Source organism: Cynocephalus volans, chromosome 1 (genome assembly GCF_027409185.1).
Source record: "Cynocephalus volans isolate mCynVol1 chromosome 1, mCynVol1.pri, whole genome shotgun sequence".
Taxonomy (NCBI): domain Eukaryota; kingdom Metazoa; phylum Chordata; class Mammalia; order Dermoptera; family Cynocephalidae; genus Cynocephalus; species Cynocephalus volans.
The window spans coordinates 261,926,692-261,939,917 of record NC_084460.1 but is presented as its reverse complement, the minus strand read 5'-3'; the positions used below and the strand labels follow the sequence as shown (position 1 = coordinate 261,939,917).

The window sequence follows — 13,226 nt, the reverse complement described above, 5'->3', positions numbered from 1 at the left end:
AGAAGATATAGAAAATAGAAATCATATGTAAACTATGGTTACTTTATGGCATATTACTGTATTTAAAAATTATTCTTATTTTTTTGTCTGTGCATATGTACCTTTAGAAACAGAATTGTGATCTACTGGGCATATGCCTTTGTTGCCCTCTTTTTTCACCTAAGGGTACATTGTATGCATTTTTATATATATGATATAGTGTTTCTAAAAATGAATTTTAATTTAGCAAAGACTTAAAATATTTCCTTCAAACTCAGAGGTTTAACAAGAAGCCCCCAAATTTAAAATGGCTAGATGCTGGGTAGAGTTGGAATTAAGTTTTGTTGGCTTATTGTGATATTAGCTAATGTTTATTGAATACCGTGTGTCAGACACTGTGATAAATACTTATAGAGATGATCTGCTTTGATCTTTGTAACATTCATTGTGTTCAATGTGTTATATGGATTTTTACACCAATGAAGTAGGAGCTATATTATTCATATATTACAGTAGAAGAAACAGAGGCAAATTTATCCCAGTTCACGGAGCTAGTTGGTGACAAAACTAGAATGAAACCCAGGCACTCTTGATGTCAGTAGACTCCCCTGTAAGCATCCTGCTGTCCTGTCTCTTATTTCCTAGGCACTAGGAAGTATTTTCCATACTTTTTTCTGTTTGTTTTCTTGTATTTTGTTTTGAATTTTAGAATTGGTAGAGGGTTCTGGTTATTAACTTTAGTGAATATAATGTAGAATGTTGGTCCATAAATAATCATAGTGTTCAAGAATAAATTTCTTATCTAAACAATTTATGTTGCTGTACATATGAAGAATTCAGATCTTGCTGTTTTTTTTAATGTTTATAATGGATGTAAATAAGTAAATCCTTACTTTATACAATTTTCCTGTGATTTCAAATCATTTGGTCTGATTTCTTATAAGATAGGATTAGATCATCAGTATTTACATCTTGTGAAGTGCTTAGCGAACTATTCTAAGAGAATCTAAAATGTCATCTTTTCATTTTCTTATTTGGTTGTGATTGCATTTGTAATATTACCTAATAAAATATTATTAGTAATATCACCTCAAGTGTCTTTGCAGGAATATATTTAGACCACTTTCTGATTTGAGTGAATTTGTTTAGTTACAACTAAATAATGTAGCCATGAAAGGACTTAGTGAGGGGTTCGTGCCAGCCTGTACAGTGGGTTCCCACTTTTCCCTCAGTAGATCTTGAGTGTGTGACAAGTAAATACTGACATGCAGACCAAGGGGCTACCAGGGCAGTCTATATAAAATATTTATGAAGATTAATCTATTTCTTTTTTAGGTATTAAAAAATGTGAATTTCTAATATAGTCTTTCTATATCTTATTTTGGAGTTTACAACTATAAAGTTAATAGCAAACTAAAATTTTCAATACTCAGATTGTCTTTACCATGTTATATTGAGACAGATATTAAAGCTAATTTCCCATGAATTTTGAGGACTTTCAGTGGGTGGGATTGCACTGAAATGAAGTGTATGTGATTGGAGCCTTCACGCATATTCCTTATGAGCTATCCTACAGAGCTTTTCCTGCAGTGTCATAAATAAAGCATAAAGCAGCAAATCCCTGTGGCTTTTGACTGGCACACTGTACAGATGACTCGATTCAATGTGACATATCAGTCCTTGTGATTTTCAACTTGGGACTCAAATTTGAAACCACCATTATTTTTTGTTCTCGTGGCTCCTAATACATATAACACGTTTCTTCCTTTTAGCAGTCACTGAGACTTCTGAGTCCCAGTTTCAGCCCCTTTGAAGAATGACTGCCTATTCCATCATTCATTCATTTATTCAACAGACACATACCTACTACACCTACAACATGCCAGACACTGTTCTTGATGCTGTAGATACAGCAGTGAATCAAAGAAATAAAAATAATGGTATTTTCTAAAGTGAGTGATTTTCTCTTTTTTCACAGAGAATATACTTGAGTATTCCCAAACATACCTTGTAAATTTGTTGAATAGCCATCTAGATTTTTTTGCATGATGTCTGCCTGGCCAATTTTATTTTATTTAAATTTAATCCTCAAAAAGATCTGTTGATTTTAGTTATATCTGCTTTACAGATGGAGAAATTCAAATAAGTGACTGACCCTAAATTGTAATCGTGGTAAATAGCAGATTTAGGATTTAAATTCAGATCATTTGATTCCAAACCTAGGGAGTTTTCACTATACCTTCTTCAGAATTCCTTAGATTTCAGTTCTTTTTTTAAAAAAATCTATGTCTATATACACATACATACCTGATGGTACTTCAAAAAGTTCATGGAAAAATAGAATTTAAAGATAATATTCATCTTTCTATGAACTTTTTGTAGTACCCTCATATATATATATATATTTTTAGGTTCTGGCCTCAAGTATTCTGTGTGAAGCTGCCATACACAGGACATTAGCTACAAATGCAGAGTCTTACTCATATTATGCAGATTCATATTCTGGCCCCCTGTTTACTGTGTGACCTTTTACAAATTGCTTAATCTCTTTGTACGTGTTTCTTCATCTGTAAAATAGGAATAATAACCACTTACCTCACATGATTGTCATGAGGATCAAAATAGGTGATATTCATTCATATATATATATTTATATAAACTACTTTTTTAAAAAACAGTAAGAGTTAAGGCAAACTACATCATTGGATTATAAAGCAATTTTATTTTATTTATTAAAAATCTACATATTAGTACCTAGAATTGAAAATATTCTTGTCATTTATTTCCTCCCTAAAGATCACTCTCCCTCCCCCACCCTGTCCTTAAGTGTATATATATGCACTAAAGTTTAGGTGGCTTTAGGTCATTTACTTAACAGGTATACAGTATTTAAAAGTTATCATTTTTACGTAAATGATTTTTCAAGTTTCTTTATCTTTAAATTTTATTTCAGTGCTGCAGGTGGAGAAATTTTCAACCTGTGTTTACCTGAGCTGGCTGAAATGGTCACAGAAAATGACGTTATCAGACTCATTAAACAAATACTTGAAGGAGTTTATTATCTACATCAGAATAACATTGTACACCTTGATTTAAAGGTAAGGTAACATGTGATTTAAAATAACGTACCTTCTCCACTCTTGGTATGTGCAGTTGCAAGCTGGTATTGACGTGAATCAATAGTCATATCATAGTTGTCTAGACTGCACTGGGTGTGCCCTTTACTTTCCTATGTACTACATAGACTTAATTTTGTATTGGCAGATAGGAGAAGACTGTATGTGTGAGCAGCTCTAATTAATCACTGAGCTATTAAAATGCATCATTCCTGTATGTTCTAATCCTACAATCATTCCCCTCCATCCCACTCTTACCAGCCACATTCTGGACCTTGTTTTCTAAAACTGTCTACCTCTGAAATACTCGATTCTGATCTCCATCTCTGAAGATAAACTCCCTCTAATCCTCATTCCTTTGCTTTCATTATACTCATTCATCTTTCTCTTGGGCTTTCAGTCTTTTGGCTTTTCCCAGATCATTCAGGCTCCTTTCTTAAGCCCCTGAAACTTCAGCCTCTCATGTTACTATTTTTTCTCCTTATCCTTCCTCCGCAGCCGCCAGACAACCTTAAAATCTGAGTCCACTTGTCTGTTATTTTTGAATGTGAAACTCTTCTCTTTGTTTGTATACAGTCTCCCTGCATGATCCTGTGGCTTCCATTACCACTTCCATAATAATAATAATTCCAGAATCTCTGCCTATAATCCAGGCCTTTCTCCTAATTTTCAGATTCTTTTTTTCAACTGCAGATTAGATAACATTTGGATGTTTTGTTGAAACTTTAAAATTTACATTTCTCAAAGTAGACTTCTCCTCTTTTCTTCTTTCTCTTACCCCTTTAAAAAAAATATCTGTTCTTTTGTATGGCCTCCCCCAACCCCACGCCCCATGGAGGGGGTGCAGTGTTTACCATCCAGCATTTCTACCAGTTCCCCTACTGATAAGATATTGGAAAAAAAGCAGCAGAGTAAATGCCAGTATAATCATGCTCCCATCAGCTTCCTGTTGGGTCTTTTTCCTGCTAAAGACAACCCAGGTGTATCACATACCATGTGAAGTCAAGGATGGCATATATACCATAAGTACTGTAGTTGACAACAACAGAACTAGTTACCCTTACATTTTCTCCTGCAATGATCTCTGTGATTTAATAATAAACAGCCATGAGATTTTCCTGAAGTTAAGAGACTGGTATGATCCTTCACACAGACTTTGGGAGCAGTGTGTGGGTTATGGCAGCAGTGGGGAACTTTGTAATAGGCCATAGGCTTGCAATAATAAAACAAAGTCACGGGTCCTCAGAGGCAATGGTGAAGCATACCATGCATGTTACTGTCTAAGCTAAAAACCTGGGAACAATCGGACTCAGCTTATTCAGAACCAACATACTATACTGAACCATTTCCTGTTTCTGGAAATGTATGTGTGTGTTCATTCCTTCATGCCTTTTTCCATGCTGTTCCCCAGAGCACCTTTCTAACTGGTTTACTCCCACTTATCCTTTAAGACTCAGCTTAAGCATCCTCTCTACTGAAAAGCCTTCTTGGACTTTCTTATGGCAGAATTAGGTAGTCTGTACTCAGTGTTCTATATTATAATCTATCCATGTATCCATCCATCTAACATCTTTTCCCTCCAAACCTAGAATCCTTCTTGAGTGTGTTTTTGGCTTTATGCATCATTGAATGTATAGCTCCTCCTAAATAGTAATTCAGTAAATGTTCGATTAATGATTCAATGATATATATAATAGCTTAAGCAATAAATTCCACTGAATTTATCTCCAATCTGAGATTACTATTCTTTTATTATATATTACTTACTATTTTTGTTGTGCTTTATTTAGCCACAGAATATATTATTGAGCAGCATATACCCTCTTGGGGACATAAAAATTGTAGATTTTGGAATGTCTCGAAAAATAGGGAATGCATGTGAACTTCGGGAAATCATGGGAACACCAGAATACTTAGGTAAGAATTTCCTTTCATTTTCTACACCATTTTGAAATTTATTATTTAAATGATACCTTTATAAAACTGTATTTTAAAGCATGTAATTCCAGGATTTATTTGGTTCAGGTATTTTAATGCATCGAAAATTGTCTATGACACATTTAAATGAACTGTCGTAAATATAAGAGTATTTACAAACATTCACAACAATTCACAGGACATTGAACATATATAAGCGCAAAAGTTTAATGCTTATGTATAAAGGCTTTGTACGTAAGGATGAAATGTGAAAGAGGAATGTTAGGGAACAGGAGAAAAATTGGAAAAGAGAAAAAGTGGGAGAATCAAATAGCCCATAGATTGCCTTTGAACCCTGGTTATTGCATAGATCTCACTTCTACTTCTGTCAGTCCTAACTCCAAAGCTGTTTGCAGCAAATATCTTCAGGTTTGTAGGAATTGTCAGCAGGGCAACTCCTTGTTATTTGTTGCTGCTGCTTTAAAATGCGAGGGGAGGGTTTTGAAGAAGGGTGCCAAAAAGAACCTATGAGTAAGTAGGTAATCGAAGAATATTGTACTAAGCCAACAAATTGGTTTAGGCATATGAAATATTTTGAAGTTGTATGAAGCAGCATATAAGTTTAAAATATTTGAATTTATAGTAAGAATCTTTTTGCCTTTTCTTGTTGCTCATATTGATATTCCTATGCGGGCATTGAAAAGATGCAGAAAAACAGAACAGGTGCCACTCAGCTAGGCAGCTATCTTTCTCCAAAAATGCAAAAGTAAAGCAAATTACTAACATTTGAATGCTAATAGGGTGCTGTAGTGTCCAAGAATAAATGATTGTAATTATTGATAACACAGCTCACAAAAGTACATGAAAGGTTGTAGGTAGTTTAACAGAGGCTGACAATTTATATGACTCAAAGGCTTTATTAACAAAAATGTTAGGCTCTAGGAAACACTTTCTCTTTGGAGAAGTTATGAAACAAGTTATTTTTCAATCATAAATTCTAGTTTGGACTCTACTGATTTGCAATACAGGCTAATGTTTAGAAGGTATAGAGAATTTATTTTGCACTTTTTTTGGTAGAGGAAGAGACAGCAGGAAATAAATTGTGTAGGAAATTAGGTTTTTGGTAATTTAGGAGGAATATTTAATCTACTTAAAAATCTAGAATTTCCAAGAAGCATAATTTGCTCATAATGTCATTGTAAATGCATATGATTGTATTTACCCTGAAAAGAAAAACATATCAGTGTAATAAAATAATGCAAGTTAATTCCTAACAAAGTAATAAAACTGGAATTTTAAAAAGATTTCAGCTTCTAACATTTTACTTTTTCATAATTGCTTTTTCTGAGACTCATCTTAATGAGTTGTGTTTCTTTAAACTATATAGCAACCAGTACTCCAAGAATATTAGCAGTGTTTTTGAGCAAACTGCTCATATAATTTGCACAATATTAGATATGTTTAAATGTCCAATAACAGGATAATTAATAGTATGCTAAATTTCTATTGATATTATATCACTCCACTTTCCAAAATTAAATCCAGTTCTAATTTAATAGAATTTTAATGTTTTAAATTTGTCAGTATAAAATTTGAACTTTTTCTTTCAGCTCCAGAAATTCTGAACTATGATCCTATTACCACAGCAACAGATATGTGGTAAGATTTTGTTAGTTACCTGAATGACTTTATTGAAAGTTGAGGAATGTATATTCTGAGATTCTTTCATTCCAGGTGTAAATAATAAGACTTTCTTTAAAAGATTTTATTAGAGCATCATTATTATGCCACAGGAAAATATTTACTTGTTCCTTCTTCTTAAGTGACACTTAGCTCTGAGCCAAAGGTACAGATATAAATAGGAAAATGCCTTTCTTTGTTGAAGACTCAGCTAAGTGAAAGAACAAAGTAACCACAGTACAGTGGTACATGTTCTGTACTTAAGGTAAAATGCTTAATAAGAATAGAAGCAGCAGATACTGCATTGTTAGGGCCCACCTAGCAATGGCAGACATCTGATCTAGGTCTAGAAGAGTTAGGAGAAGTTATTTGCTAAGCAGAAAAATGAGGTCAGGTCAACACAAAAGTTCAGTTTTGTGAGAGTACATCTCCAGGGAATTGTGAGTTTTTGTGGCTAGCACAAAGAGAACATGATAGGGACTAGAACCAGAATTCATACTGGAACTTCAGTTGGGACAACAGTGCGGGACTGACTCCATAGTTCAAATGGAAGAGTTCAGACTTATTCCCTCTGTTTCATGGAACTGCTAATGAGTTTGCCAAGGAAAAAAGATCCTATGGCCAAATAAGTTTGCGAAACATGTATTGTATTATCTTTTTCTGGCTCCTGAGTGCCAGACTTGTTCTTAACATATTTAAGGCTGTGAAAAGTTTTGCAGTGGAAAACTGCTGGCCCAGCTTTGTGCATTGCCAAACTTGCAGCCCCTATTTGTACAGAAGCCCTGTTTTTATCTCAGATCATTACTGTATCATTGGACACCATTTAGGAGTTGTCGTAGCAGCTTCATGTACTAGTCAACAGGTGTCTGTGTGAAGGGTAGATTGTAGATATGAGAGATACATACACACACACACATACACATTATATTATATAACACACACATGCATTCCCTTGTATTCTTTTTCTGTGAGGCAAACATTGAGATAATACAATTATTTTAGTTTTAATAGTATATTACAGGAACTTTGAAAAGCAATTAAAGTCTGTAGTTTAACTGTACCAGTTCTGAGGACAGGAATCTGTAGAGTATCCAATTGTACTTTATATAAATGTTTTAAAATTAATACACATTTTAAGTTCTCCTCTTCTCCCTTGTTTTTCAGGAATATTGGAATAATAGCATATATGTTGCTAACTCATACATCACCATTTGTGGGAGAAGACAATCAAGAAACATACCTAAATATTTCTCAAGTTAATGTAGATTATTCAGAAGAAACTTTTTCAGCAGTTTCACATCTGGCCACAGACTTTATCCAGAGCCTTTTAGTAAAAAATCCAGAGTAAGTAATAATATTAGTTTGTTTAAATACTACTAAAAAATAAATAATATATGTCTATTAAGAAAAATACATTTTAAAATAGTATAATATTATTAGATGTATGCTCAAGTTTCAGGTTAAATGTGGAGTGAAATGGTATGAAAGATCTTTAAATAATAAATACGTAACTTTAAATATAAAAAAGATAATAGGAAATTTTGGAGCAAGGAGATGTGGATAATTTCTCTCTCAACCTGCTACTAATCCCTGAAATTCCCTAGAAGAATTAGAAATAGAAAGTTTATAGTAAACATGGCTGGTTATAAGACTTTTTTGTGAAGGATTTGTAGTTAAAAATTATAGTTATGCTACAAGTAGAAATTACTGATTGTCATTCCTTGAAGGATCAGATGCCCTTTGGCAGCCTACTAAAGAAGGGTCTTGAAACTATGGTTGAGGACTCTTACTCATTGGCAACTTCAAGGCAAGGAGAGGAGAAGCCCTATTTACTTTAAAATAGTCTGGCTACAGAAAATGTAGAAATTGTGATATATTGTGCCTTGGGCTGGGATCCTGATTTCCTTACTTTTCTGAGTCTTTCATCTCTGACAATCACTTAATCTCCTTGAGGACTCCTTTTCTTTATCTGCTTAAAAAAAAGAAACAAAAAACTCACAGGTTTCTTAATTATTTTATTGGCTAAATGCAAGTTCAAACAAACTCTCACTGGCTATATTTTGGACATGAAGGTTATTTAGTAGAAAACGTAATAATACTGTAGTTGCTTCTGGTTATAAGCAACTTTCATTATTTTAAATATTTTTTACCTGATTCTAAAATTTCTATGATGAGTGTACATTAATTATTTCATAGTCAGAAAAAAAACTGAACATAAAATCAGAAGTCTAAGGAAACATACACCAAATGGTAATGGCAGTTGTGTTAAGGTTGTAGTTATAAGTATAGGTGGGAGCTTTCCCTCCTTTTGAAAAATTGTGGTATTTGATCATATTACTTTCAAAATAGAAAACAAAATTTAAAAATGCAAAGTGTTGGCCAAACATCATTGAAGACTAGACTTTGCTTTTGAGAGTTAGCCCTAACTGCTTTTAAGAACACAAAATAATAATAGAGAATATAAATTATTTAGATATATTTTCCTCCGAAGGGTTCGTAAAACCGAGATTTTTATCATTTGACTAATTTTTATTTGTTAAGCTAATATATGTTCTCAAGCTTTTTGACTAGATTCTCCTCTGTAAACTCTATGATAAATTGAATGTTCAGCACATGTCAGAATTAAAGAAATTCTAGGTATTCCAGTTTTCCTTCTTTCAGCAATCATAAGTAGGAAACACTGTGAATTCACATCTGAGCAGGTATCAGGCTTGGAGGTGATGAGGAAATGCAAAGGCTAAACTTTCCTTGATTTTTTTTCACTCTTTATTCTGTGTCTTCAGGTATAGTTGAAGCAAGCAATCTGATAACATGTTTGTTTACCAGCTATATTTATAGAATATCTTTCACTTGAACTGGTCAGTTTTGTTTAAGAAAAAAAATCTATCATTTACCTAGAAAATAAGGCAAGTATTTCCTTCCGCAGTAAAAATGTCTCAAAATTAAGTGCAGTTTCCATTGTCTTCTAATCAATGGCAGACTAGAGTCAGGATTTCTGACTGGAGAAACTAGTGTTTTGTCTACTCAAAATTTTTTCCATGTAAGGTGTATTGGACAAAATAAAGCTGTTTTCATCTCTCTCCTTATATAAATATAAGTTCATGATGGAATAAAGATTTATGCTCAAAAAGTAAAACCATGAAAGTGCTATAAGACAACTTGGATTATTTTTTTTCATAATATTGGAGAAGATATTGGTAAGACTGAGTATTGGAAGTTATTTGGAGGGCAGTTAAGCTCCCCTTTTAAAAATATAAAGACCCAGTAATTTTATTGGTAATCTACCCTGTGTAAATAATCAGAGAAGTTCCAAAAAACATTTTCTCAATGTTTATCACAGTGTTATATGTAATGCCAAAATGCTGGCAGCCTCAGTGGGGACATGGTTTAATAAATTATGTTGTATCTGTTTGGAAGAGTACTAAATAATAACAGCTGTTAATGAATATGTTAACACTTCACTGATGTGGAAAGATGCTTAAGACGCATTGTTGAGTGGGTTTAAAAAAGCAAATTGCAGAAATATGTGGAGTGTGGGAAGGAACCTGTGCATGTGTTGTGTGCATGTGTGTGTGTACGTACATATATGTATAGAGTAGATAGCTGGAGGTAGGACTGGGGAATGAGAGAACAGAACAAATAATTTTACTTTTTACCTTCACGTGCAATAACATGGTGTAATGTTTTAAAGCACAGACTATAGAGTCAAGGTTCCACTTGACTGTACCATTTACAAGTTAGGAAATTTGGGACAAAATTTAAACTTCTTATATTCTACTTCTCATATCTGTTAAGTGAGGAGAATAATAGTATTATTATTTCCTAGGTTTCTTGTGATTAACAGATAATATATTTGAGGCATATAGAATAGTCCCTGGTGTATAACTAAGCATTCGTTAAATGTTAATTGCTGTTATCATTATTAATCTCTTCTGTACTATTTGGATTTTATACTATGAGTATGTGTTATTCTCATAATAAATGAGAAATATGCCTATAATTTGTCAAACCGAAGATACCTTCAACTTTATTTTTAGTTCTTAATTTTCCCTTGGTGTTTTCTTCTAAAAGGAAAAGACCAACAGCAGAACTCTGCCTCTCTCACTCTTGGCTACAACAATGGGACTTCGAAAACTTGTTTCACCCTGAAGAAACTTCAAGTTCCTCCCAAATTCAAGATCATACTGTAAGGTCCTCTGAAGACAAGACTTCTAAATCCTCTTGTAATGGAACCTGTGGTAATCGAGAAGACAAAGAAAATATCCCAGAGGATAGCAGCATGGTTTCCAAAAGATTTCGCTTCGATGACTCGTTGCCCAATCCACATGAACTTGTTTCAGATTTGCTCTGTTAGCACTTTTCTCTTTGACTTATTTGGACTGAATTTGAAATTTTAAATCCACTCCAGTGTGAGATCGTGGTTTGTAGCTTCATATTTGACATGTTTATATTATAAATGCACTTTTGCATAGAAGAATTTAGGGAAGTGTTTTAATGCTAAGTTACTAGTTGCTAGCATAATATCATATCCTATCCTGAGATAGCTCTACAGAGGAGAAAAAATATTTAAATATATGACAAAAAATAAAATTGTACATGTGAGTTTACATGTTAATGAAAGAATTCAAGTTCAGGTGAACTTATCAAAATGTTTTATATATCAGGAAAAAAAAGTGGTTTGGGTTATGTCGTGGTCAGTGTAAACTGAATAAAATGAAGACAATGGAACTTAGGGTCTCTCTCTAAAGTGAGTCCTATGCCATGCCTCTATTGACATAATTGTTTAGGAAAACAGTGTAAAGATTAGGCCAAAATATAAACTACTTTATAGTTGCTCAAGAGACATTTTGCAATTGAAAATGTTTTCAATTGCAAATATTTTGGAACTGTATAAGATTCTTAATTCATATGGTCTGCTATGTGAGAGAGGTCCTTTAACCTTAGCATAGAAGTTAGAAACCTGATCAGGGATATTTTCTACAAATTGAAACAGAGAAAAGAGTAGCATGGCTTTATTTTTTTTAACTTAAATGTCTTTTTCCTACTCTCAACATACTTCAGATCTAGTAAAGCCTGGAAGTTGGAAAGCAGATGGTATGCAAGTGTAGAGGTTTCTCATCCTTCAGAATTTCTGGAGTAGAAGATACTTAGATAAAACTAAATATGCTCTGTTTTTAGTCAGTCAAATGTATGAACACAAGCCAGTCATTCAGAGCTCTAAAAAAATGCCTAAAAAGTATCATAGCACCAGTGGGACTGTTAACACATTGCTAGAGTCAGCAGTAGCAAGGTTGATGTGATCATAAACATGATGATGTGTAATAGTTTAATGCTTATTGTGTAAAATTCCTAGTGCATGAGGAGGCTCAGTGTAAGGCCATCTGCAGAGTGGCCTCTAGGTGTGGTCTTTTGCTGGGACCAATGAAAGTAAGAGTCTAGAGAGAGCAGAATGTTTGACTAGTGGCCAGTGACTGTGTTCAGTCCTAATAGTGGGGAAATTTACTTCTTTTTGGACAATCTATGGTGAGTTTCCGCCTGATGACCATTAAAAAGTCTGTTGTATTATCTTAAGATAATTGTGATCTCATGACCATGCTACTGTATCAAAAGAAACTATATTTTGGCAAAACAAAACAAAAAATCAACAACCTGGTGTCTCCCCTTTGAATCATGTATTACTCGAAAACCTTAACTTCTCAAACTTTTGATAAGACTTCAAATTCTTCAGTAATAACTTAAAACTGTTTTAAATAACTATGAGGTCACTTTATTTGACTAAATGGTGAATTATTTTAATATCAACATTTTTTAAGGAAAAGTTACTTCTACTTGTACGTTTGTGTGTGTGTGTGCATATGTGTATAAGTGTATGTATATATGTATAAATTGATAAAATATAGTCTTTAGACAACTTTCTCTTAAAGATTCTTTGCTCTGGTGTATTGTGCTCAACTCAGGTGCCTAAGGAGCTCTCTTATGACATATAAATATACATTTAAATTCTTTTAAGAAGTAGTTTATTGGTCCAATAAACTAGACATTGCAGAAGCTAAATGGAGCTCTTGTATATCTAAAACTGATGAGTTGTTTCTAAAATTGTTGATTGTCCGTTTATTTGCCTTCAGTATTAAGATAATGCAGATAAAGCTCAGTAAGCCACTGGAGAAGAAGGAAATGATTACTTTTCCCAAAGACCGTATTATATTTGTAAATTTTTAGAGGAATTATGCCATACCAAAAAATAAAAATCAAGTAATGTTTGAATTTTAAGTTATAAGGTAGTTTTTTAAAAAACATTTTATACCAGTTTTCTTTTCCTCTGAGTAATCTTAAAATAGTTTATGTTTCCCCTTAGTTAATGGAAAACACAGAGTTGTAAATTTCTATACCTTTTCCCCTAACATTAAGTTTTATCATAAAGAAGCAACTAGTGGTTGCACAAAGAATATAAAAATCCAATCTTTTCATAAAGGCATTTTAAAATATTTTCGCTTATTGAAATGTGAAAATAAGCCACTCTTTTAAAAGATCTTA

The 13,226-nt window shown here is 33.2% G+C and overlaps 1 protein-coding gene across 1 annotated transcript in view; it reads left to right on the top strand.

Moving 5' to 3' along the window:
- Nucleotides 1-12,956, top strand: part of STK17B (serine/threonine kinase 17b) — a 32,996-nt gene extending 20,040 nt beyond the window's left edge. Inside the window, exons 4-8 of the mRNA XM_063099575.1 lie at nucleotides 2,933-3,077; nucleotides 4,886-5,012; nucleotides 6,623-6,671; nucleotides 7,857-8,036; nucleotides 10,764-12,956. Of these exons, the coding sequence (XP_062955645.1) occupies nucleotides 2,933-3,077; nucleotides 4,886-5,012; nucleotides 6,623-6,671; nucleotides 7,857-8,036; nucleotides 10,764-11,046 (784 nt within the window). The 3' untranslated portion in view covers nucleotides 11,047-12,956. The remainder of the gene's footprint in view (nucleotides 1-2,932; nucleotides 3,078-4,885; nucleotides 5,013-6,622; nucleotides 6,672-7,856; nucleotides 8,037-10,763) is intronic.
- The last annotated feature ends 270 nt before the right edge of the window (nucleotides 12,957-13,226 follow it).